Here is a 27,691-nt window from a genome sequence, read left to right as displayed (position 1 = left end):
GTGTATGTGCTTTATTAATGTCTGTACATTTGGCTTTTGTAATTGCAAAACAGAGTGATTATAACAAACAGTAATATCTGATACTTTGAAGCATTTGAGCTTCGGTTGGTGTGAAAATGGGACAGGAGACAAAAGGAATATAGGAATGGCAAGTTAAGTATAATAACGGCATCAACACAAAATGAAAATCTCGAATTTAATCTATATCTTTTCTCCAACTCTCTATAAAAAAGGAAAAAAGTTTCTTTGGTTGATGAGAGACATTTATAAATATGCTTATCTATATACACAATAGTGCAATATTGTTCTTTGTTTGACTTTTTATAAATTAATATTACACATTGATTGTACAACAATATTTTTACAATTATTACATCTCCATTTACAGGAATGCAGGAGATGTGTAGTATAAATTGTATGTATAATACTACAAATGGTCATGCATGCACACATAGGTGCTCACACACACACACACACACACACACACACACACACACACACACACACACAAATAGGAATTCAATACTGTTTTGTTGCATGAATATTCAAGCCAATCTGAAGCCACAGTTCATTCTCCAATAATAACGCTTATGTGTAGTTCACAGAACACACCAGCTTTAACATCACTGAACCTTATGTTTCTGTAATTAATTCAAATACTTGTAGTTCTAGGACACTGAAGAAATATTGGGTTGATCACAAAATCCCAACTCTGACAAATGATGAATACTGCGATTTCAAATCCTGAGAGTCATCTGCTGTTGGTGTCCTTGTGTTTGGTTTGCATATGCTGAAAGAAAAAAAAATGTATGATTTAAAAGCATACCATAGCTAATGAGAAGATGCTATTTGACTTCCACAAGCCATGCATCATTAGCATCCATAGGTAAGGCAAATAATGTTCCCTAACATAATATTCATTATTGAAGTATTTCACAGTAGCACTGCTGAACAAAATGTTCTCAGTTTTCAAGCCACATCAAATAAGATATAATTCTTCAACAGTTGTCACCACAATAGGGTTTAACAGTTAGCAAATCTGACCCACCTGTAGAAGATTCTGGACTATGCTGCTTCAAGCATATAACAAGGAAAGCAGTTCTTAACCCCTAAAGATGATGGCAGTGACAGTTATGAGAAAATTTGGCTGAAAATCAATGCATGTGAACCCAGCTCACAGTACGTGAATGACACAGAAATTGTGACCATCGCTAACAACAAAATAAAAAGGACAGTGAATGTGAAAGTGAAAATGAAGACAGTGACCTTTCAGTCATTGTACCATGCTGCAATGTGTTGATACTCTTCCAGATTATATGGACCAGAGTCGGTTTCAGTACATTACCACTGGAAGAAAAATTTGAAATGCCATGTGAAAAAATATCAACTCAACAACTCCTCTTAGAATCAGACCAGCATCACCGACTATTTTAAGAAATAAACAGGCCTACAGTACCTAAGCACAGAACTTGGTTAAGCTTTTGAAGAAAGAATACATGTTTGAAAATATCTTGATTATGCATGTTTTTCTATGCACTTTCTCTTCCACATTACACAAAATAATCAGGAGTATTTTAAATTCAAATATATTATTTAGAAACTTTCTTTCATTACAAAGACAATTATCACACATTCCAAAGATAACAATTTGTATCGAAACTTCCTTTCACTCAGTACATTTCAAATGTCATTTGTTTTCAAAGAAAAATGAAGTCAACACAATGATGAACTATTTACAGAATTGTAGGTTATGAACATAAACATAACCCTACATCATCGCCCCTTAGTATGTAAGTCAGTGACTTGTACTTTTTGGGGAATTCCACCACTCAGTCAAATCAGAATATCTTCCTTTGGTGAGACTCCTAGAGTAACTCATTCACAGGTGAAGTGCTCTATATGTTATCATGTTGATAACTGGTGTGTGAGTTTATAAGGATGTCTGCTGGTTTTCGGCTGTTAAACAAGATTGTAGTTGCCACATCATTAACTTCATACAGGTCTTTGTAGGGAGGCACTAGTGTGACTTAATTTTGTCATCCCTCAAAGATTCATGAGTCATATTATGCAGATCTTTAGAAATGAATGATGTTTTATATACCTTGTAGGAACAATTTGAAGGACTTAGTTTATCCATATGATGGCGTAACTGAGAAGTAAATGCTGGTAGATCTACTTCTTGTTTCTTTTCCAACCTTACAATGAAAGCACCAGGCAATGTTAAAGTTTAGCCATACAGCTTTTTGCCAACTGTTCAGTCACTTTCTTTTCTCATATGGCAACAGAGTTCTAGGAAAATTGTAGACATGATGTCACTCTGTTTATTTTCACCATATGCTCTGATGGCTGCCTTCTATGTTTGACGGAATCTCTCTATTTTCCCATTTGGTTGTGAATAATATGCCATAATTAGTGTTTATTTAGAACCACATATCTGAGCTAACATGTGGATCAGCTCTGATTGGAACTGTGCTCTTTCATCAGTCACTTTTTGGTTATGTGCTCCAAATCTAGTGATCCAGAAGTTATAAAATGCTTGTGCCACTGTTTCTGCTCAAACATCATATAGTTGGATGACTTCTGTTCAGATATGGAACTGATTGGTGGACATTTAACAGCGAATGAATTCATCTGGGCTGATCAGACAAATATGTACCGCCTTAAAGTGTCCATCTGTGCTTGGAAACTGACCAATAGAAGATTTAGTATGTCAAGTCACTTTGTTCTTTTGGCTTGCTATGCATGATTTCACTCATTCTTGGATATCTCGTTGATGTTTGACCAAATAAATCTACACACAAGTAATTTCACAGAAGGCTTAATACCAGGTCATGTTATACTGTTGTAATGTTGAAAAACTGAATATCTGAATTCCTAAGGAACATAAGGATGAATTTTACTTATTGATACACTGTACCATAATAATCTCCCATAAGGTGTTTTATGCTGTTTAAACTTCAATGAGTTATTAGGACCACACCAAAGTTTCTCAAGTTCTTTATCACTCCCTTGAGCATCTGTTACCTTCTCATAATCAATTGGTACTATTTATTCCAAGCTGGATAGGTTGTCAGCAACAGTATTGTCTTTTCCATAAATGTGTCCGATATCTGTCATAAATTGTAATATGAGTTGTAGGTGATGCTACTGCATAGGGGTTGCTTTATTATTTTGTTGTTAAAAAGCATGTGTCATCAAAGGAGCAGTTTCAGTATACACTGGAAATGAACATATTTCTTCAAGGAGGTATTTAAAATACCTTATTGCCATGTACATGCTGAGAAGTTCCCTATCATATGTTCAATATTTCTTCTGGGATCGCAATAACTTTTTGGAGCAGAAAACCATTGGTTTCCATATTTCTTCATCCATCTGTTGCAGCACTGCACTGGATGCCAAATCTGAAGAGTGCACAAATAATGCAAGTTCATTGTTTACGTTTGGAAATGTTAGACGGGCTGCATTTGCAAGGTCCGGGTCTGGTTTGGTATCTTCAGGAGTAATCACATAACCTAAAAAGTTAATTTCTTGAACTCTAAACGTAGATTTTTCAACACAAATTCTTGAACCAAAATTATTCAACTGTTCAAATACGATATTAAATCTTGAGTGCGTTTTTCTGGAGAGCTAGAATCTATCAGTATGTCATCTAAATGTGCAAACCAAAATTTAATCTCTCGAAACTTCCTTAATTCTCTGTAAGGTACTGTGTGCATTCCTGAGGCCAAACAGTGTGAAACTGAATTCATAAAGTCAGAAGAGTGTGATCAGTGCACTCTTTTCCGTATCACTTTCAGCTATTGGGATTTGGCAATATGCTTTGAGGAGACTGGCTTAGAGAATATTTTCTTGCCAACAAGGATGGAATTTATATCATTGGTATATGGGCCTGGATAACAGCCAAGAAGCTCTAGTCATTAAGAAGTTGATAGTCTCCACAAAGAACCAGCCCACAGGTATTTAGAGCAGTGAATTATACAGGGTGTTTATAAATTAATATCGGTGTTTTAACACTTTATAATATTTATTACTTTAAACTTACATTTGTCACATTGGTTGAACTTCACTGTACCCAAAGCTGGATAGCCCGCAAGCGGTCTAATGATAGGGCTTGCTTTGCATGACTTCCACATTCTCCTGATCTAACACCATGCGATTTTTTCCTTTGGGGCTTCATCAAGGATCGTTTGTACATGCCTCTGCTACAAGCGGACCTTCCTGAATTAAGAAACTGGATAGAAGCAGCTGTTGCTACAATCACTGAAGACACACTTATCAATGTTTGGGAAGAACTCGGCTATAGACTTGATGTGTGCTGTGTGACAAATGGTACTCACATTGTGACCATTTATAAGATTCTTCTTGGTAAAACTGTTTGGGTTGCTCTTTCATTTGACATACCATTTATAACTGTAAGTTAAATATAATAAATATTATAAAGCATTAAAACCCCGATATTTGTTTATAAACACCCTGTATTATGATTTATTTGGAACTAGATTTTTTTGTTTAGACAGGTTTAATTTATGTTGACCTGCCTGGTGGGCTTTTGAGAACACTGGTGTGCCACTGCTGACTGCACTATAATATTTAACATCATGCTTAATTTCTCCTTGCATAATGTGAGATTCGTCATTTAGGACATTTCTTAAGTAGTCCAGAGTATTTACAGTTAGTGTGGAGTGAACTAACAGAACTGCACAAATCAACTGTACTTTGGAGTGCAGCTACATGTAACTGAGTATGGCTGTCAACTAATAATTTTCTTTTCACTTCTGTTAAAAAGTGAATTGATGGAGGAAGTCTGCACTGATCACATCTTATGCTGTGTTGGTTACAATGAAAGACCACTGAAAAGTTTTAAAAGTATTTGTATCTCAGATCCATTCACAGCATAAAGTTTGTAATCTGCCTCTTTAATCTTATCCTTGGTTCACACTGGTATAATGGAAATTTCAACACCGTTGTCAACCTCAAGTTTTATCCCTAATGAACAATCAATATTGGCAGCCTGATATAACTGCTGTAGCAGAACACTCAGCTGCTAGTGTATATGCCAGTTGGAGTTTCTCTCCCTTTTCCATTGGCAAGGCTGGACACATTTCTTATGTCTGCAGTTTGAGCTATAACAAAAATGAAAGTAGCAGTACTTTTCCAAACTATTATATCACAGCTTGCTGCAGTCTGTGCTGTGAGTATGTCATCATGATTGATACTGTTGCTCCCTAGAACTGGATTTATGCACTCCACTTTCAAGCTCTTTGATCCTTACCAGAATATCTTTCACAGATACAGAAAAATCACATGTCACAGAGACCACTTTCTTTGAAATTGATTGAGGTTCCTGATTGCTTTGCATTTCCATCATCTGTTCATCCATTTGTGCTAGTATGTCCACATTTTCTTTGGAAATTATTAATTTATTTCAGATGCTACCAGGAAGTTTTTTAGCCAGAGAGTCTCCAAAATTTTATCTGAACTATTCATTTCTCCATAAACTTTCATTTCCCAAAGCAACAGACTGGGCTTCACATCACCAATTTCTAATTTGCTAACTAGTTTCTTAATTTGATGTCCACTTTCCTTAAAAAGTTATTAACAGTCTTTCTTTAGATAATTAATATTTGTTGTTTTCTTCACTGTTCATGAGATTCCATATATTTTTGATAAATCAGCACTCTAACTTCACTAACAAGTAACTCAATTCGGTATCTTCAGCCTGTATTCCCACAGTTGTGGATTGTGCTTTGGCCTTACAAACCATATATCAGCAGAACACACAAAACACATGCATAAAGACGGCTATAAGTAAGCAGGCTTTTGGAGCCAGAGGCTGCTGCTTCAGGAAGAAGAGTTGAAGGGGAAGGAAGAGCAGTGAAGGAAAAGTACTGGAGAGGTCTAGGAAAAGGGGTGATTTTGGGAAAGTCACTTAGAACTGTGGGTAAGTGGAGACTTATCGGGTGGGATGAGAAGATGGGTGAGTAGATTTTTTATCTACACAATTAAATTATTTTGTCAAAAATTAAATGTTTCCATTGTGATATTAAATCTTTTTTTTCCATTAAACTTCTGACTGGTGTGATGTGGCCTACCACAAATTCCTCTCCTGTGCCAATCTCTTCATCTCCAAGTAGCACTTGCAACCTACATCCTCAATTATTTGCTGTATGTATTCCAATCTCTGTCTTCCTCTACAGTTTTTGCCCTCTACTGCTCCCTCTAGTACCATGGAAGTCATTCCCTGATGCCTTAACAGATGTCCTATCATCCTGTACCTTCTCCTTGTCAGTGTTTTCCACATATTCCTTTCCCCTCCAATTCTGTGCAGAACCTCCTCATTTCTTACCTTATCAGTCTACTTAATTTTCAGCATTCGTCTGTAACACCACATCTCAAATGCTTTGATTCTCTTCTTTTCCTATTTTCCCACAGTCCATGTTTCACTACCATACAATGCTGTACCACAATGTACATTATCAGAAATTTCTTCCTCATTGAAGGCCTATGTTTGATAGTAATAGACTTCTCTTGGCCAGGAATGCCCTTTCTGCCAGGGCTAGTCTGCTTTTGATGTCCTCCTTCCTCCATCCATCACTGGTTATTTTACTGCAAAGGTAGTAGATTCCTTAACTTCATCTACTTCATGACCATCAATCCTGATGTTAAGTTTCTCACTGTTCTCATTTCTGCTACTTCTCATTACTTTCATCTTTCTTCGATTTACTCTCAATCCATAGCCTGTATTCATTCAGCAGATCATGTAATTCTTCTTCACTTTCACTCAGCATGGCAATGTCATTATTGAATCATATCTTTGGTATCCTTTCACGTTGAATTTTGATTCAATTCTCGAACCTGTCATTTATTCTGTACTTGCTTCTTCAATGTACAGGTTGAACAGTAGGAGTGAAAGACTACATCCCTATTGTATACCCTTTTTAATCTGAGCACTTCATCTTAAGTCAATCACTCTTATTATTCCCTCCTGGCTCTGTATGTTACCCATTTCTCCTTACAGCTCACACCTATTTTTCTTAAAATTTTGAATATCTTGCACCATTTTATGTTTTTGAATGCTTTTTCCACCTTTGTACTACAGACTTTGATATCCTTTACAATCACGTGTTATTTGAAGGAACTTCATTATGTGCAGGAACTTCATTATGTGCGCATGTGCATGCACATGCACACACACACACACACACACACACACACACACACACACACACACACACACACACTGAGAGGGAGGGGAGAGAGAGAGAGAGAGAGAGAGAGAGAGAGAGAGAGAAGTTGTGATAATTACTTTCATATTGCCGCATAATTTATTCCAATAGTAAACTACATTTATAAGAAATATAAATATAAAAATTAAGATACCTTTCAGCATTTCATTCAACTCTGCTTCGTTGCTGCAATGCTTAAGATCTTTGGGTTGCACTCCCTGGAAAATTTCTACCACACTTGGTTTTAGGTTGTAAAAGAGTATTGGTTGATTTCGTTTGTAGAAGTCTTCAATCAAAGACTTGATACCCTGCAAGATATATGCACAGTATTACAATATTTGTAGGCTTCTGTGAATTATTTAAGTTTATTAAGTACACATGAAATACACATGTGTCAAAATAAATTTACTGCTCAAAAACTGCACATACCTTAGCTGCTGTAAAGTCAACAGCTTGAATATGTCGACTGTCAATAACAACTGGAATTGAGCTTGATCCCTGTTTAATGCCTGCTTTCGAAACCACATTTCGTACATATTCAACAGATGGGAATACTAAGCTTCTGTCAGGAGTAATTAGTAGATATTCACATCCTGATGAACTCTGGAAAATAGGAAGATGAACATATGAGCAAAAATTATTGTTACAAAGCAGAATAGTAGATGGAACAGGGCAAAAGGAAGGAAAAAATTCCCATTTCTAAATCACTGACCAAACTCAATGATTAATAACTACAAAGAAAGTTAGAGAAATTGAATTACTCACCACAAATTTTTCCACCTTGACTGATGGCCTTGCAGAGGCATATAATAGGAAAACAACATTAATTCCAATGCCGACTACAATGCCCAGTTCCAAGCGGTAGAAAAGGCATGACAAAAATGTTGCACATGCAGGGATCAGGTCTATTTCTGAAATGAAGTACTGACATGTTAAAATTGAAATTGGCAAAGATAATCTTAAAGTAATAACAAAAAATATGTATGTACCGGTACATGAAAAGCTATTTGGCTAGACAGTTAAACACCATATGATGATAATGTTAAACAGTCTGATGATCAGTAAGGAAGAATTAGCTTTTAATATGAATTATGGCTGTAGTAGACATAGCAATGTTGAACATTTCATGATCAAATAATATTATCTACATTTCATGATCAAATAATATTATCTTCAAAAACAAAGTAATCTCATGTAATACTTACTTTTTGTTCTCCACATAGGCTTCACCACATGGAATTCTACCATGAACACAACAGCAGCAATAATAACTGCCGCAAGAGATGCTTTTGGGATGTACGCGAAGTATGGTGTGAATAAATGAAGAGAGAGTATCACAATAATTCCTGAAAAAAGTTATGTTATTAATCACTGTTTATAATTAATTTAATGATTACAAACAAAATAAGTGTATCATGCTACTGCAAATAGTGCATAGATAAACAGGTTAAATGACAACACATTTCTTTTGTGTTCAACAGATATAAAGTAATTAATGAATGCTATTGACAAACTACAGTCAACATTTCCATTCAACTCTGATGTTATTTCTGAATCAATTTTCCTGATATGTGTGACAACAACAGTCAAAATATTTGCTTCCTTAATTTTCCACTGGCGTACATCTAGCCAGTGCCAGGTTGGGACTGGTGAGAGACTTCAATTTCATGAAGAACCAGCCATACCTGTATATAGGCTATTATTATGATGGCGTTGCCAGTCTCAAAGGTGTTTTAAAGCTATTGCCACCCCCCCCCCCTCTTCGCATTGTCCATCCATTTGTATGAGGAATTTGTGTACCCCTTCTGCAAAATCTAGAATCTAGGGTGCATTACATGATGAAATGTGACCAAGTTTTTCAAAGTATTTGCAGGCTGTGGGAACCAGGCTAGTATTTATCTGAAGGAAGTGGAAAACTGCTTAAAATCCATATCCAGAATGGAGAGCACTCTGTATCTCATCGTTAATCCATGAGACAGATTCAATCTGGGGCCAGTGCACCTCCCCGTGTCTGAGAAGAGTGGACTTTAACCAGTTGGGCTATCCAGATGGATTCAGCACTTTTGCTAATATTTGTAATTCTGTCTACTGGTGTATTTCCTACACACTGGAAAGTGGTAAATGTGAAGGCTTTATTCAAGGAAAAAGGTAAGACAGAGTCAACATTCACAGATAAATCTCTGAAATATTAGAAAAAGAAAGTATTTTACATACAACTGATACATAAAAAAAATGTTTTCAAGCACAATGTATGGTTTGCAAACATATAAGCACACAGAAAGTGTCGTCTTTGCACTGTTAAAGAATGTCAGGGTCTCAGTACTGGTAAAAAATAAAGATTACATTTCTGCCACATTTTTGTACCTCACAAAGACGTTTCATTTCAGAAGTTGTACATTGCTACTCTGAGCACTGGAACAGGTAAGCAGACATAAGATAGGACACCAATATATGCAGTCTTACCTACAGAAAATATGGGAAATAAACTATCTAGAGAGAAGCATGCATCTATACCAATAAAAACAGAAAATAAAAGAGGAAATAAACAAAATAACATACATATAGTGGCACATCATTTAATTTTAGGCCCAGTCTTATTCCTGATATTCATTAACAGTTCAGAATCATGCATGCAATCTTAATAATGTATTAAACATGCAGATGATACTACTGTGTAAGGGTGGAATTGCTGTCGAATTGAAGCAAAATTTTTTCATGGGCGGGAATCGCGGGGTCCTCTCACATACCATCAGGTGCTGCTTTATAGTCCCAAAATGAATAACAACACCAGTAGAAAAGGAAGCTTTCAAGAGGTAATGCATAGCACTTTTCAAGGTGGTTCAAGTTTTTCCTCTACCTTGTTTGGACATTTTGCAGGTTACATCTTTCATAAAGAAAATTACGGGAGTGTTTATTTATTTTCATTCCAAGATCTTTGAGGTATATATATTATACCCTAGCTGCTAGACAAAATTTCACTAATTTAAACAATTTTACATTGAATATTATTTGCTAGGGTCATTTTTATTATGTAAGTGGAGGAGTACTTGTGCGATGACATGACTGAGGAAGAAATGGGAGTCAACAGAGAAGATGTAGGGGGATCCAGCAATAAAGTCAGTGTTTAATATAGCTTTGGAAGACATATGATCAAATCAAGCAGAAGGGGTAGATAACATTTCTTTGGAATTTCTGAAACCATTGTGGGAAATGGCTACTAAATGGCTCTTCAAATTGGTGTGTAGAATCTATGCATCTGAAGACACAATATCCATATTTCTGACAAGAATAATTTGCAAAAAATTGAAACAAAAATTGAGGACCTGTTAGATGATCATTGCCTTTGCTTTCAGAAAGATAAGAGCACCAGAGAAACAATTCTAGCACTGTAGCTTATAATGGAAGCAAGACTTCCACTTATAGGATTTGTTGACCTGGAAAAATGTTTGACAATGTAAAATTATGCAAGATGTTCAAAATTCTGAGTCAAATAAGAGCAAGATGTAGGAAAACATGGATAACATAGAATATGTACAAAAAGCAAGAGGGAACAATAAGAATGGGACACCAAGAAAGATATGTTTGGATTAAAAAACAGTGAGAGTCAGGGATGTAGTTTTCCACACTTACTGTTCAATCTATACATCAACTAAGCAACAATGAAAATAACAGAAAGTCCCAAGAATGACATTAAAATTCAGAGTGAAAGAATCTCAATTATAAGATTTGCTGATAACATTTTTACCCTCAGTGAAAGTGAAGCATTACAGGCCATGTTGAATGGAATGAACAGTCCAATGAGTACAGAATATGAATTAAGAGGAAACCACAGAAAGACAAAAGTAATGAGGAGTAGCAGAAATGATAACAGTGAAAGACTAATCATCAAAACTGAGGAACACAAACTAGATGTAGTTTAGGAATTCTGCTTTCTTGGGAGCAAAATAACACATGAGTGATGAAGCTGAGAGGACGCAAAAAGCAGATTAGCACATGCAAGGAGGGCATTACTGGCCAAGAGAAGTATCAAACATTGGCCTTAACCTGGGAAAGGAATTTCTGAGAATGTACATTCATAGAACAGCATTGTATGGTGAGGGAAAACCAAAAAAGAAGAGGAGTGAATCATTTGCACTGTGGTGCTTTAGAAGGACACTGAAAATTAGGTGGAATGATAAGATAAGGAATGAGAATGTTCTTCACAGAAGTGGTGAAGAAAGTAACATATGGAAAATACAGAGAAGAAGACGAAGGGTCAGTATGATAAGACATGTGTCAGGAGATCAGGGAATAACTTCCATGGTACTATATGGAGCTGTAGAAGGTAAAAACTGTAGTGGAAGATGCAGATCAGAATACATGCAACAAATAATTGAGGAAATATGGTGCAAGTGCTCTTCTGAGATGAAGAGGTTGGCACAAGAGAAGAATCCCTGGCAGGCTGCTTTGAAGATGACTAAAAAAAATTGTTAATTATGGTTGCTCGCTGGTAATATGTGTCACAGTAATTACCTGTGTAAATGCCACCAAACGTAGTGGCGACTCCACTTGCGTGATTTACAGCTCCACGAGACAATGCTCCAGATACAGGCATAGAACCCACAAATGAAGACATGATGTTGCACACGCCCAGAGCAATCATTTCTTGTGTAGCATCTACTGGTTTACCTTCAGCTGCAAGTATTAAAGTGTCATTCTTTAAATCTACACCAAAATTTATTTACTAAAAAGTCAAACAAGCAATTAAACAATGGTTATCAATATTAAAGCTATGATTAAATAAATCACTTCCATCTTTGGTGTAAATTACTATTTTTTCCTTTCATGTCAATGCTAGAATGATTTTATTGCTTTGTTGTAGACATTCATTTCCTTTATCATTCAACCAGTTATTCCTCCAGTATATCAATCTTACTGCATTCCATAGAATACACCATGAAAGTTCTTTTATTATGACCTATAATCTCTCACAATCAAATGCATGAACTTAATAAAAAGCTTTCTGCTGTTTGCATTTGATCACTTCAGTTGAGTATTTTTCCTTTCTTTACAGTATCAGATTTTTAATTGTCTACAAACCCAATGAATATGTAAAGTGCAGGCAGTACCTTTTATTAACAACATATAGAAAATTGGGAAAAGCAACCACTCACCTGTAGCAGATTGATGCCTGGAGCACAGTAACATACAACAGAAAACAGCATTCACACTAGCTTTTGAGCACTAGCTTTTTTCCCAACACTAGTACATCCATTCACATACATAACCACACAGACACCCAAATGCACACTTCCAAGGCCAGGGCATGAATGCTGCCTTTGCAATGGGAGAGTGCACTTGAATATCCGTGTGGTTGAGTGCATAAATTTTTATCCTACAGCCGGAAAAAGAGCCACTACTCAAAAGCTAGTGTGGATGCTGTTTACTGTTATGTGTTATTGTGCTCCACAAATTGATCAACTACAAGTGAAGGAGTCACCTTTCCCTAATATTATCCATTCCTCCATCCAGCAGTTTTCATTATTATTTAACAGTACACAGAAACTGACATAATGACAGTGGCTTACTGACACAGTTTTTAGGAACTGTTACTGTCTGTTATTGTAATCCTTATTTTTTTTGTACTATTGTGAAGGTTTTCTTTATAACGGATCTACAGACCTTGAAGTGGAGTGAATATATGACCATTACTACACTACAGTTCCTGGTATATATTATGTTCAAAACAGAATTTACTTTGGAGTTGAGAAATTAACCCTGATTCATTCCTCACAGCATAAATATTTGACTGTAGCTGTCATATAACTCTATTACCAACTGTATTGTTATCATTGGTAATATAAAGATTTCAAATACAATTCCTACTGCATGCGAAGCAAGTCACTCGTTAACAGCTGCGTCCTGCAGTATGTCAGTAGTTGCTAGACAATAACATTAAACTGATTCATAATCCCTCCATAAAGTTCACATATTGAATGTGAGATATAAATAAGAAACAGTTTCATAAATGAACTATAAATGGTATTGTGGCTTATGTGCATGAAAATCCTCAGTGAAAGGATCCTAACCACATTTATGAATGAAAGTAACAAATGATGATGGGATGAGAACTTCCTTTACAGTTAAAACTATGTGCTAGACTGGTCACTCAAACCCAGACATTTACTTTTTACAGAAAATTTGATTAGCAAATTGATGGTCTAATCTGCTTCTTGGTTGAACTCAGTGCTTCATACTTTCAATATACGTCTACTACTCTTCCAAAATGTGCATAAGCTCTCCTCAGTATATTACTGGGCTACTGGGAGATGGACAGAGACCAGGGTTTTTTGTGTTAATAAGTTTTCAAATTAATATACTAATTGAAACTCACAAAATACTTTAGCCAGAGCTATGTTTTCCAGAATGGCCAGCAATGGAACAACAAATGTAGCAGAACTTAGGTTAGAAACCATGTTCAAAAATGTGTATGTCTGGTTGTTCACTTCAGCAGAAAATGGTGGAAAAGTGAATTCTGGGAGGCCACCTTTGATTTCTCCTGGAAAAAAGAAAAATATTATGTGAGAAAGATTTTTATTCCCCAAAAGAAAGTATAGCATACTAAGAGATATAGTGAGTAATATTTTTCTACTAGATGATGCTTTCAATTTATTCACTTAATTATGTCTAAAAGAATGATTTAAGTTCAAGATAAAATGCAATGCCACAAATCAAGTTATTTACCTGTAAGAATAAATGGTTCCTCCCCATGCTCTTTGAACATGTATGCCATTACAGCACATACGACAACAACAATTATATTTCTTGTAGTTGAAACAAACCAAAGGAGTTGACCAAGAATTTTCTGAATTTTTGTTTTTTCCTTTGGATCAGCAGGACCAACAGGGATGTCTTTCACTTTCTATAAAGAGTAAAGAAAAGAAATCATCAGTGGAGCCATTTAACTGCACAAAACCTACAGCAAATGTTGCAAAAGAAGATCCGTGACACTTGCAGCTTGTATGTGCAGCTGCTTCATGCATCTACCTCAACCAATCACATAATGTGATTTTGTATAGGTTTCCATCACAACATCTCAATGCTGACACCGCTCTATAGACAACTAATGTTTTCACCTGCATTGCACTTCACAGTTGAAAACTGGCAACAGCAATGACAGCTGTCAGGGATCTTCTTTAGCTGAGCTTGCTATAGAAAATAGAAAAGATGCAGATGATTAATGTTTAGTATGCTATAATTTCACTGCCATTTAACTAATAAAGCAAGTAAGAGCACTAAATAGTTAATGTTGATCATGCAGCAATTGGACACAAATAATTTGCTTTTCCATGGTTTTCATGTGGCGCAAAATGCCACCACCATTTTTTTCTCTGGTTTAAAGTTCAGTTCTTTATTGGATACCTACAATACTTAAAATTTTATTGGTTATTCTAGTATGGACTCTATATGTATAAGATTAGGCATAGTTTATGTTTTAACATATTACTTTTTGCTATCATGACTGTAAGCGATTCAGCTGGGTAGGTCGAAACCTGTCTTGGTGGTGATTTGAGCCCTGGTTTCTCACTGGATTTTGTTGCTCCTTCTTCACTAGGTTCTCACATTTAACAAAAGCTACATACATGTTTAAAAAAAACTCTCTTTCACAGTGGCCCAACTAACTTTTGCATCGATGTTTGGTTTAGTTACATTACACGATCAAAAATTAGGACATGCATCGAAGTCCTTTTAAAAACAGAAATCATGTAGGCCAAAGCATTTAGGGTTCATTTTGCCACTATCACAGCATTTAATCTTTTGGAAAGTCTTCAACTAAGTTCTGGTAATGGTGGAATTTTCTGAAGCAAAGTAATTATTTATTGCCAGATCTCTGAGTTTACTGAACTGCCAGATCTGTTCATATCTATGTATTGTGACCTATTAATGCCTAAAACTTCCTTAAAGTCCTTCACAAATGAGCAACAAGAACATTTGCACTATTTTTGGCAATATTACCCATTTGTGATGAAAGACTAGACAGCTATTTAAGTTGTATCACGTCTTCATATATCAGTTTGTCACTACCTTCTGTATCAATACTGGAACACGTGTCCCCTACAATGTTTGGCATAGAAGATTGATGATTGGTTTGTGAAGTACATCCAGTACATTCTTTGGTGTATCAAAGTGATTGTTGGTTTTATTGTTTCCCTGACATTTACACTTCAAAACAGAGATGCTAACACTAGTCCTGGGATTTCTAACGTGACAACACAAAGAGTGCATTTTGTAAGGTTATCTAAACTTCTGCTGTGCAGAGAACATTAGGTGCACAAAAAGATGCATAAAATTTTCTAACAGCTATTGTTCTATGTGTTTTCTCTTTCAGTTCTAACCATCTCTATTGTGAGCTTCAGGGCAACATAACTGTCACAGTGGTTGGTCCATTTATTTTGTCTTTTGTTACTTATCATTATGTACCAGCAAAGTGTAAGAAATATAACTAAAACTAGTACTAGATACTGGGTTCTGATCTGCTGTCTGATGTTGAGCCTCCACAGAATCTAATGAAATACAATCTAAATGAATGGGGAAAAAAACAGGATCAATTTAAAACAATATTAAAAATTTAGCCAATTTTTTCTATAATTCATTTTATATTTTACTTCTACTTACTCGAAGAAGCAACAGGACAGCCATACAAGCAAATCCAAGTATAGCATCCCACTTTCTTGTTTCTGTTATATGCTCAAATAATTTGCGCCACACTTCAAGGAACTCACTTCCAGAGAACTTCAGGCCAAGTACATCCTTTACTTGTGTTGTAGCAATTATGATGGCCGCAGCTGATGTGAATCCAACTGACACAGGTCCAGATATGAAGTCAATAAGGAAACCTAAAAAGAGCAATGAAATTTTAATTTTTTGGTGGTATCATCCAGTACAGTACATACAGACACAAAACAAAACCTATAGGATACAACAGAAGGACACAGGCAATACCCTTCTGCTAATCTGTTAGCTACAAGCCAATGCTTAAAATGCATAGAGGGCTACAAAACAAAAATGTACTCCAGAGAAATATGTATCAACCAATTACACAAAACAGCTTTTTAATAGAGAAGACTAATCAAAATATATTCATGTGTTCTTCATTCCACAACATTTGAGTGGGCAACAGAGATATTTATCATCAAAACTTACTGGAAAGTTACTCACAAGCTGTAAGTTCCTGAGAGCATGAAAAATAAGGAATAGTATCACTTTATTAAATTTACAACCAAAATTTTATAATTATTAGTAATATCATCATAACTGTTACTACCAACAATAGCTGTAAGACTGCAAATAACTGCACTGAAGATGTGAACTTGATGGTTACATAGTATTTTCAGTTATCTTATGAAGTATTTCATCACTTCTGTTTCATGTAAGGCTTGTGCAGTTTGGTGAAACACTAAGAGGATTAATTAATTTATTTAGAATTTTTATAGCTTTCCCATTATCTTATAGCACACTATAATAACAGATAAGTTATGGAAATGTAAAACTGCATTAGGTATGAGAAGGAAATGATGAATGCAAGCACTTTGATGGGAAAAGCAGCAAACAAACATATAAACTTTTCTTCTTAATAGTAGGATTCTTCTATACTGACATGTTCTGGTGTCTGGAATTGTTTTCAGCTTCTAAGACTAGAGATTATCTTCTTATATTTTTATCTGCTTCTTGCCATTTTCATAGTGCAACTTTTTGTATCTTTCTGTCATACTTCATGTTCCATATCTCTACTTTCTGCTTATTTTTCTTTCATACCGTTTTTAACAGGGTTCATACGGTGCATTTAAAGCAGGATTCTGTTGTTATAGACGTGGCTTTTGTTGGAATAACTCTGGACTTTCAATACTAAGATCGTTACAATAACTGAAATTCTGTGATGGAAATAACAAACAAGGCTATGACTGGTTGTACTGAATGCATAGGATACTATGCACTATCATTTTTATTTTTTTTTCTGTGATGTGCGCAGTTTTAAATTTATGAAGATTTAAAGCAAGTTAACAACCCGTGCGACCCTTTGAAATCTTATCAAAATCTGACTGAAGACTTTTGCAGCTACTTTTGAACTGTACTTCATTGTAAGTAACTGCACATCTGCAACAAGTAAGAGGTTGCTACTAATATTGTCTGCAACATCATTAATATACAACATGAACAGCAAAGGACCCAACACATGACTGCCGTGGTCCATGTTTTTCAGTATGTTAAGTGAGAAAAGTATGAGTTGGCTTTCACATGATTTCTTTTTTTGAAATCTGTGCTGGTTGTCATGGAAGGAGTCATTCTATTTGTGATTCTCATTATGCCTGAGCTCAGAATGTGTTCTCAGATACTACAGCAAATGGATGTCAAGGGTAATGGATGGTAGTTTTGTGGCTACAAACAGAGAGATGCTGAATGAAATGCATATAGCTGTCAAGAGAAAAATGCAAGAAACCTTCAGTGACTATCATAGCAAAATACTGTCTGAAAATCTTTCACAGAACCCAAATAAAATCTGGTAGTGTGTAAAAGTAATGGCACTACAGTTCTCATCCAGTCACTCATGAATGAAACAGGAACTGAAATTTAGGACAGCAAAGTAAAAGCAGAAATGCTAACTCTATTTTCAAAAGTTACCTTAGAAAGGAAAATCCAATTTAATTCTCGTAGATATTAGTGGCAGTGTCATTGAGAAAGAGCTGCAATTTTTAAAATTGAACAAAGCACAAAGTTTCAATGGTATCCCTACTGGATTCTATACTGAATTTGAGATTGAGTTAATCTCTCTTAAAAATAATGTACCACAGATCCCTTGAACAAAAAACCTTGCCCAGTAGTTGGAAGAAAGCACAGGTCACACTATTTACAAGAAGGGCAGCAGAAGTGATCCACAAAACTACCACCCAATATCCTTAACATCCATTCATTGTAGAATCTTAGATCATAGTCTGAGCTCAAACACAATAAGGTATCTCAAACAGAAAGAGCTCCTCCATGTCAACCAGCACATACTTCAAAAACATCAATCTGTGAAACCCCACTCTCATTTTTCACATGACACACTGGAAGCCACAGATCAAGCCTGACCGCTAGATGTAGTATTCCTTGAGTTCCAAAAGGCAATTGATGCAGTAACACACTTATGCTTATTACAAAAATTAGGATCATTTGGGATAATGGGATATCACGTAAAATTTGTGACTGGACTGAAGATTTACTGGTAGGAAGGATGCAGAAGGTTAGATGGAAAGTCATTGACAAATGTAGATGTAACAGCAGGTGTACCCCAACAAAGTGTGTTGGGTCCCTTGCTGTTGACTGTGTATATTATAAATGACCTTGCAGGCAATATTAAAGTAACCTAATACTAGTTACAATGAAGTAAAGCTACACAAATGTTCAATGAGATCTTTTCAAGATTTCAGAGCAGTTTCCAGATTAGCAACTTGCTTCAAATATTCAGAAATGTAAAATTATGCACTTCACAGAACAAAAAAGTGTAATATCCTACATTACAGTATCACAGTTGGTATCAGTATGCTTGTACAAATACCTGGGTGTAACAACCTGTAGGAATGTGAAATGGAATGATGACATAGGCTCAGTTGTGGGTAAAGCATATAGCAAACTTCAGTTTATTGGTAGAATACTTGGAAAATGCAGTAAGTCTACAAAGGAGATTGCTTAAAAATCACTTGCACAACCCATCACTGAATATTGCTCAAATGTATGAGGCACCTACCAAATAGGACTAACAGGAGATATTCAATGTATACAGAGAATAGCAGCACAAATGGTCATTGATTTGTTTGACTCATGGAGGAGTCTCACAGAAATGTTGATAAAACTGGCACTCTTTCCAAAATAGACAAATTATCCTCAGAAAGTCAATTTACAAAGTTTCAAGAAACAGATGTGGATGATGACTCTAGGAATATAATACAACCCTCTACATATCACTTCTGTGATTAGATTAATTACAGCATGCACAGAGGCCTTTAAATAGTAATTCTCCCCACATTCCATACATAAAAGGAATGGGAAAAAGCCCTTGTAAATGGTACAATGGGATTTTACTGGGGGTTGCAAATTATAGATGTAGATATAAATATGAATATAGAATGAAGAGCCCCAACCTTTCACCTGCAGGCAGTGGGTGGCAAATACAAGAACATCTGAAAATATCCTAAAATTGCACTAATATTTTGGGCTTTTGATCTTTATCTACTAAGGAAATAGGTAAGCAAGGGTTTGGTAGAGCAGGGATGGACACAGAAATGAGAGGAGAAGAAATAATGATGGCAAGTAGATGGAAAGATGGATCTGATGAAGAGGGCTAATTGCAAGTGAAGGTTTAGGCCAGAGGGATTTACAAGAATATATGCCAAAGGCACAGTTCCATGGGTGTAATTCACAGAATCTGGTGTTGAGTGCCTGGGGGAGAGGAGGAAACTCAGAATGGCATGAGTCACTGAAGACATTTCTGCTGTGGTGTGCATCTGTTCAGCAACTTGTTGGTCTGGTTTACAGTTAGTCACAGTCTAGTAGTGGTCATTAATTACCATTTCCTTTTAAATTTAATAAGCTGAATTGTCATGCCAACATAGAAGATTTCAGTGCAATTCTGACACTGCTGTAGCTCCTTTAACACATTGTTCTGTCTTTTAATAACTTAGTCAGATGTATTTGGGCTTCCTGCAGAAGAATGACCTGAGGGTTGTAGAAATGGGAGCAGGATTGACATAGGATAGACTAAGATAATCTGTGTTTGTGTAAATTATGTGGATCACAGAATACAACCTTGAGTTTTGGAGTAAGTATTCTGTGTAGGATCTTTCTCCTCACAGGGTGTAAGGAAAGTTATTGAAAGCCAGGGTAAAGAATATGATTACAAATTTGAAGACCTGGCTGATTTAGGGAAGTATTGGTCTGTGTTTGGTTCACAGTAGTAGTTGTTGCTGTCAAAATACCATAGGACATTTTGTGGTAAATTATTAAAGAGAAAATTCTGCTCGAGGTACTTATTTTGCCTGATAAAAGTGCAGGAAGTTCTCAGCATGGCTGTTTAACAATAGAGTTAATGATTTCTGGCACTGAAATTATAACATTTTCTACACAATTACAAATTTTGTAACTGACTTATTTGCTTTGTGAAATTCATAGAGGCTATGTATCCACAGGCAAATATACAGTATACCCCAAAAGTAGGCCATATCTGAAATGGTTACACAGTTGCCTGCTCTCGTGTTACAACTATTACTCAGAAGTTTCTAACACATGACCTCATGAATCCACAAATATGGTCACTTATCATTCCTCAATCTTTTCAGCCAATGTAAAGAGATAGCAGTTCCACTGACCATAGTACAATTTCTATGGTGCACACTGTACTGGATATTAAAATCAGCCTACCATTTAATGTAACTCACCTACCAAAAACCCTACAATGTCCCACTTATTCAATCCACCCACATCTGAGGAGTTACATGCAAGCAGAGAATACGAAGAATATCAGTAGCTATTGTAATTTGTGTACATAGTTAATAATTTAAGTGTTTTGTAAACACATTTATTTTAACAGATTATACATATGGTAACACAAAGCATATCTTTATCTGATCACTCGATTATTGGGGAAGGGGAGGGGTTAAGAGAAGAACATGAATAGTAGGAGACCAAACTTCTATATCTTTAACTAAAGCATTTGACATGATGGAACTACTGTAAGTAGCACCCTAACTATGCATTACTCTCAAACATGTTTCTGTAATAGGCAGTCAAATGAAAGTGAGTCAAAGGAAAAATATAAGTAAACTGTTTATTATTTCAAAAGTATTTCCCATAACTGTCAATAGATTTATTCCACTGTGAAACAAAAAGAAGGTCAACATCGTCATTGAAAAATGTTTATGATTGCCTACAGAACCATGACTGTACCCAGTCACACATGCTTTCGTTCAAAGCAAATTGACAGCCATGACTGTCTTTCTTCAGGCCTCTAAAAATACAGAAATTGCATGATAAGATATCGAGAATGTATGGAGGTTGTGTAAGCGCATCCCTGTGAAACTTTTGCAATGTACTTGAAACAACCTTGGCAACATGTGGGCCTGCCAACATTACTTTAGAAATAACTTACTTTTTTCCATCTGCCTAGTTTTCATTTGACTGCTCCTCATATGTGATGTGATGTTTTAGGTATGTTATTGCTGAAATCATCTCTGGAAGATCCTTCACTTACCTAATTGCAGTATACCCATGAGTAACTCAACACAGCCACTGAGGAAACATAGGAGCACTGCAAATGGTGGTCCCAGGCCTTGCAGGTTTTCCCTGGTCAAGATAGCAGCAATTGCAGTAGGTCCAACAGGGCTGTCTTTGCAGCTACCAAAGATTGTGTAGATAAAGCATGCCATGAATGAAGAGTACAGCCCATACTGTAAAAGAAAAGTAAGTAATTTTATCACAGGTTTTGATGCAATGACTAAATATCTTAAAATGGTACACATATACTGTTTCATAGTGACATTAAGTGTAAAACAGTCAACTGGCTGCATCCTGTGCAGATTTACATGTACACAATACCAGTTGTATAAAATAATAACGGAACAAAATTTGAGGATATTATGAATCATGTGGAAGAATATTCATCAATTAACAAGACCACCTTCCCCTTTGAAGAATGCAGTGTGGAATGAAATGTTGGAGTAATAATTACACCAATACTGTAAACAACCTGTGGATTAATTCTTATCAAGAGTGCTTTTGACATCCCACTTTAAGAATATGTGGCTGACTTGGCTGGATGTTTTACATTATTCAATGTGATTTTATTAAGTGTTAGCCAAATGCTTTTACAATAAATTTAGCACTGAAAACACTATAAACACAAATACATTTCAAAGAGTGTGTTTCAGTTAACACTACAAAAGCTTTCTCTAAATCTACAAGTGCTACAAATGTATGAAGAGTATTCAATATGTAATGCAACACTTTTGTTTTTTTGGCCAATTTCGGCTGAAAAAATTGGATTCATGGAATATTTCCACTTCAGCTGTCACAGTTTCATGAAGTTCTGATAGGTGGTGGTGCTATACATAGCCTTCAAAATGGTGTCTGTAACAGAGAGGCATTCTAAGCTGTCATTCTTTTGCCAGACAACCAGAGCATCATAGGTATTCATAGGTGCTTTCAGGAGACCTGTCAGTGAACAAAAGCATGATCAGCCACTGGGAGAGGCTTCTGTCATCATTGCAGCAAGGTTGCACAAACCTGACTGATCTCCCATGTGCTGGCTGGCCACCCACAGCTATGACTCCTGGAATGTTGAAACATGCAGACACTAATTTGCGGTGATCAATGGATCACAAACCAATACCTTGCTGCACAACTTGATGTCTCTGTTGGTAGTGCTGACACATTCGTCCAACAGCTGGTGTACTCAAAGGTGCATGCCAGCTGGAATCCTTGCTGCCTAACAGAAAGTGCAACAAAGGATCATCTGTGCAGAATTGCTTGTACTTTATGAGGCTCTTCGTGATACTCTTTTATCGAAGATTATTACAGGTGATGCAACATGAGTTTATCACTTTGAACCAGAAACAAAATGGCAATCCATAGAGTGGTGCAACACAACCTCTCCTATGGAGAAAAAGATCAGAGTCACACTATCATCTCATAGAGTCATGGAACTCTAAATGGGTTACTGATGCAATACAACATTGGCTCCAACATTGACCAGTAGAGAGGTACCATGTGAGCATACAAGTCCTCCCTGTAAGGTGGCATAAGGCCATTGCACTGAATGAAGATTATGTTGAAAAATATGGTCTTGTAGCCTAAAGTGTGAGGAATAATACATGAGGTGACAAAAGTCATGGATAGCGATATGCACATATGCAGATGGTGGTAGTATTGGTACATGAGTTAACAAAGGGCAGTGTATTGGCAGAGCCATCATTTGTACTCATATGATCCATGCAAAAAGGTTTCCTACATAATTAGGGTGGCACTAAAGGAATTAACAGACTCTGAACACGGAATAGTAGTTGGAGCTAGACGCTTGAGACATTCCATTCCGGAAACTGTTGGAGAATTCAATATTCCAAGGTCCAGGAGTGAGGCGAGACCACCAAATTTTGTGCATTATCTCAGCAGTGGTTGATGGCCTTTGCTTAATGACTGAGAGCAGTGTCATTTGTGCAGAGTTGTCAATGCTAACAGACAAGTAACAATGTGTGAAGTAACCACAGACACCAATGTGGGATGTACAATGAACGTATCCTTAAGACAGTGCGGCGAAATTTGGCACTAATGGGCTATGGCAGCAGACAACCGACACAAGTGCCTCTCCTGGGCTCGTGAAAATACACTCCTGGAAATTGAAATAAGAACACCGTGAATTCATTGTCCCAGGAAGGGGAAACTTTATTGACACATTCCTGGGGTCAGATACATCACATGATCACACTGACAGAACCACAGGCACATAGACACAGGCAACAGAGCATGCACAATGTCGGCACTAGTACAGTGTATATCCACCTTTCGCAGCAATGCAGGCTGCTATTCTCCCATGGGGACGATCGTAGAGATGCTGGATGTAGTCCTATGGAATGGCTTGCCATGCCATTTCCACCTGGCGCCTCAGTTGGACCAGCGTTCGTGCTGGACGTGCAGACCGCGTGAGACGACGCTTCATCCAGTCCCAAACATGCTCAATGGGGGACAGATCCGGAGATCTTGCTGGCCAGGGTAGTTGACTTACACCTTCTAGAGCACGTTGGGTGGCACGGAATACATGCGGACGTGCATTGTCCTGTTGGAACAGCAAGTTCCCTTGCCGGTCTAGGAATGGTAGAACGATGGGTTCGATGACGGTTTGGATGTACCGTGCACTATTCAGTGTCCCCTCGACGATCACCAGTGGTGTACGGCCAGTGTAGGAGATCGCTCCCCACACCATGATGCCGGGTGTTGGCCCTGTGTGCCTCGGTCGTATGCAGTCCTGATTGTGGCGCTCACCTGCACGGCGCCAAACACGCATACGACCATCATTGGCTCCAAGGCAGAAGCGACTCTCATCGCTGAAGACGACACGTCTCCATTCGTCCCTCCATTCACGCCTGTCGCGACACCACTGGAGGCGGGCTGCACGATGTTGGGGCGTGAGCGGAAGACGGCCTAACGGTGTGCGGGACCGTAGCCCAGCTTCATGGAGACGGTTGCGAATGGTCCTCGCCGATACCCCAGAAGCAACAGTGTCCCAAATTTGCTGGGAAGTGGCAGTGCGGTCCCCTACGGCACTGCGTAGGATCCTACGGTCTCGGCGTGCATCCGTGCGTCGCTGCGGTCCGGTCCCAGGTCGACGGGCACGTGCACCTTCCGCCGACCACTGGCGACATTGATGTACTGTGGAGACCTCACGCCCCACGTGTTGAGCAATTCGGCGGTACATCCACCCGGCCTCCCGCATGCCCACTATACGCCCTCGCTCAAAGTCCGTCAACTGCACATACGGTTCACGTCCACGCTGTCGCGGCATGCTACCAGTGTTAAAAACTGCGATGGAGCTCCGTATGCCACGGCAAACTGGCTGACACTGACGGCGGCGGTGCACAAATGCTGCGCAGCTAGCGCCATTCGACGGCCAACACCGCGGTTCCTGGTGTGTCCACTGTGCCGTGCGTGTGATCATTGCTTGTACAGCCCTCTCGCAGTGTCCGGAGCAAGTATAGTGGGTCTGACACACCGGTGTCAATGTGTTCTTTTTTCCATTTCCAGGAGTGTATAAGTTGGGCCCTAGATGACTGGAAAACTGTGCCAGGTCAGATGAGTTCCGATTTCAGTTGGTAAGAAATGATGGTAGGGTTCGAGTGTGACACTGACCCCACAAAGCCACGGACCCAAGTTGTCGACAAGGCACTGTACAAGCTGATGGTGGCTCCATAATGGTGTGGACTGTGTTTACAAAGAATGAACTGGGTCCTCTGATCAAACTGAACCGATCATTGACTGGAAATGGTTATGTTCGGCTATATGGAGACCATTTGCATTAATAGACTTCATGTTTCCAAACAACGGTGTCACTGGGGCGCAATTGCTTGCAAGTGGTTTGAATAACATTCTGAACAATTCGAGTAAATGATTTGGCCACCCAGATTGCACGACATAAATCCCATAGAAGATTTATAGGACATAATCGAGAGGTCAGTTCATGCCCAAAGTCCTGCACTGGTAACACTTTCGCAGTTATGGACGTCTATAGAGCCAGCATGGATGAATGTTCCTGCAGGGGACTTCAAATGACTTGTAAATTCCATGACATGTCTAATTGCTGCACAGCACCAGGAGGTCCGGCAGGATATTAGGAGGTATCCAGTGACTTTTGTCATCTCAGCATATGGCGTATTGGAATCTTGAATAAACCCTGATTTAAGAAGAAGAACGTGTTGCATTACTTATTGAAGCTCCTTGTAGGTTGGCCTTCCTTCAGTCTATCTTCAGTAAGTACTATGGTCATTATGGCATATTCGTACATTTCTCTGGAACTCAAAACGGAACCGAGGTCAGTTCTACCATTTGTTTGCATTCTTCTGTAAATAATTCGTGTCAGTATTTTGCAATAATTCGTAACAGTATGATATGTAAATTGCTATTGTAATTATAAAAATTCAAAGTGAAGAAAATTTTCTCATAAGCTGAAGTTGAAGAAAATTTTCAGAGTCAGCTGTAAATGTGGAATGAGACGTAAAGTGGCGAAGCTTTGGGCTTCGTGGGCGGCAGACGCTACCTGCGGCGGCAGGCCGGCGACGCTGGCGTAGGCGATGGCCTGCGGGATGACGGTGAGGCCGACGGTGAAGCCGGCCACCAGGTCGGCCACGCCCTTGGCCAGCGTGTACTGCGGCAGCCACGCCAGGATGGGCACCCGCCGCAGCAGCAGCTTGCGGGTGCAGCCGCGGCGCGCGCGCTGCGCCGCCCACCGCAGCACGGCGCGGCCCCGCCGCCTCCCGCTGCCACCGCTACCGCCCCCGGGGGCGGCGCCTCCCCCGCCCGGGCCCGCCGGCGACGGAGGCCCTGCGGCGCCCTGCTTCGGAGGGAGCGTTTCATCCGCGATGGCCACGGACACGCTGCCGCCGTTGCTCACTGCAATACACATCACAATGTCGCATTTGTCACTTCTGTCGAAAAATAAATAAATAAATATGTGGAGCAACAGCGGAGTGCAGAATAATTTGAGAACACACTGCATGTCGAACACGGGAAAGTATCAATCCAGCGACGTCCTTCTTTTGCTTTATGCACATTTTACAGAGCGGAAAATTACCATTTCGTGTAGGGATATGAATTGTGTTCAAAAGTAACGAAATTATAGTTTTTTGGAAAAAATTTTATTTGATCGTGGGATGTTCAACCCGCGGCCCGCATGCGGCCCAAAGTATCAATGCGGCGCAAGTAGCGAACATTCATCACACAATCGGTATATGAAGGGCTTATTTCAATAGTGGTACAAGTCCATTACCTCCAATTCTCTGTCTATAATGCTTCTGAAATTAATGAGCCAAACAAACAGAAAGAAGCCATCTCTAGCAAGAAGCCATATGCTTGAATATTTCTGGTATCTCAACTGCAGATTTTTCTGCGCTCATTTAACTTTAGGACTGTGTATCTCAATATGAACAAAAGTGGACTTGTACCACTATTGAAATAAGCCCTCTCTATGTTCCTTTTATGTAAGGTTATGATAAAATGAATTTTTTCAATCTGAAACTCCCGTCAAACAATGATGCTATTTTCTCATTGGGCCATCAAGTTCCTAACACTGCTGTCGTTGGTATACCTGAAGCCCCAGAGTCTCGTTCTTATAACCGGCTAATCCGTCAGACGCGCTGGTCTGCTATCTTACGTTACTTCAGTTGCAAGTGCGAAACTATGGATAGACAGACGTATAATGACATTAATTTATAGAAATGCACATAAATTTTGTGTTATTTCTGAACATTTGTGATAAAGACCATTTTTCATCGTAGTTAAGATCACTGCAAATGGTTCAAATGGCTCTGAGCACTATGGGACTTAACATCCGAGGTCATTAGTCCCCTAGAACTTAGAACTACTTAAACCTAACTAACCTAAGGACATCACACACATCCATGCCCGAGGCAGGATTCGAACCTGTGACCGTAGCGGTCGCGCGGTTTCAGACTGAAGCGCCTAGAACCGCTCGGCAAGATCACTACAAGTCGGTATAAGTTAGAAATCTTCATGGAGATTGCAGTTGCTCCAATGTCTGTTATTAATAGTACAGCAATTCTATTATAACAGGTTTAATCTGATACCACATCCATCGCTGCAAATAAGAACCACATTCGGACATCAACCTCTCTGATAAGTATTTTAATAATGTGAACTGCACCAGTTATATGATTAAAATTTCTGTAATA

General features: G+C 38.2%; 1 protein-coding gene across 1 annotated transcript; it reads right to left on the bottom strand.

Annotated features, from left to right (window-relative positions):
• Positions 1–26,406, bottom strand: LOC126159190 (sodium-independent sulfate anion transporter-like). The gene is made up of 12 exons (XM_049916498.1): positions 26,301–26,406; positions 26,041–26,246; positions 21,490–21,685; positions 15,882–16,102; positions 13,950–14,127; positions 13,600–13,764; positions 11,739–11,900; positions 8,432–8,572; positions 7,992–8,137; positions 7,656–7,829; positions 7,381–7,534; positions 1–790 (listed from the first exon to the last, which is right to left on the bottom strand). Exons 1-12 carry the CDS (start codon positions 26,404–26,406, stop codon positions 738–740), a joined length of 1,902 nt encoding a protein of 633 aa, XP_049772455.1. The 3' UTR covers positions 1–737.
• Between the last annotated feature and the right edge of the window lie 1,285 nt (positions 26,407–27,691).

The sequence above is a fragment of the Schistocerca cancellata genome, chromosome 2 (assembly GCF_023864275.1).
Source record: "Schistocerca cancellata isolate TAMUIC-IGC-003103 chromosome 2, iqSchCanc2.1, whole genome shotgun sequence".
Classification (NCBI taxonomy): domain Eukaryota; kingdom Metazoa; phylum Arthropoda; class Insecta; order Orthoptera; family Acrididae; genus Schistocerca; species Schistocerca cancellata.
Note: the sequence above shows the minus strand (reverse complement) of the source record. Positions and strands in the feature narration are given on the sequence as shown.

What these genes read in the sequence shown, in the direction of transcription:
- LOC126159190 (XM_049916498.1), bottom strand. Translation starts at nt 26,406, where the DNA reads ATGTGTATTGCAGTGAGCAACGGCGGCAGCGTGTCCGTGGCCATCGCG. An exon ending in GGAACCATTTATTCTTACAG is followed by an intron (nt 13,765 to 13,949) that starts GTAAATAACTTG and finishes TCTTTTTTCCAG; the next exon opens with GAGAAATCAAAGGTGGCCTC. An exon ending in TTGACTTTACAGCAGCTAAG is followed by an intron (nt 7,535 to 7,655) that starts GTATGTGCAGTT and finishes TATATCTTGCAG; the next exon opens with GGTATCAAGTCTTTGATTGA.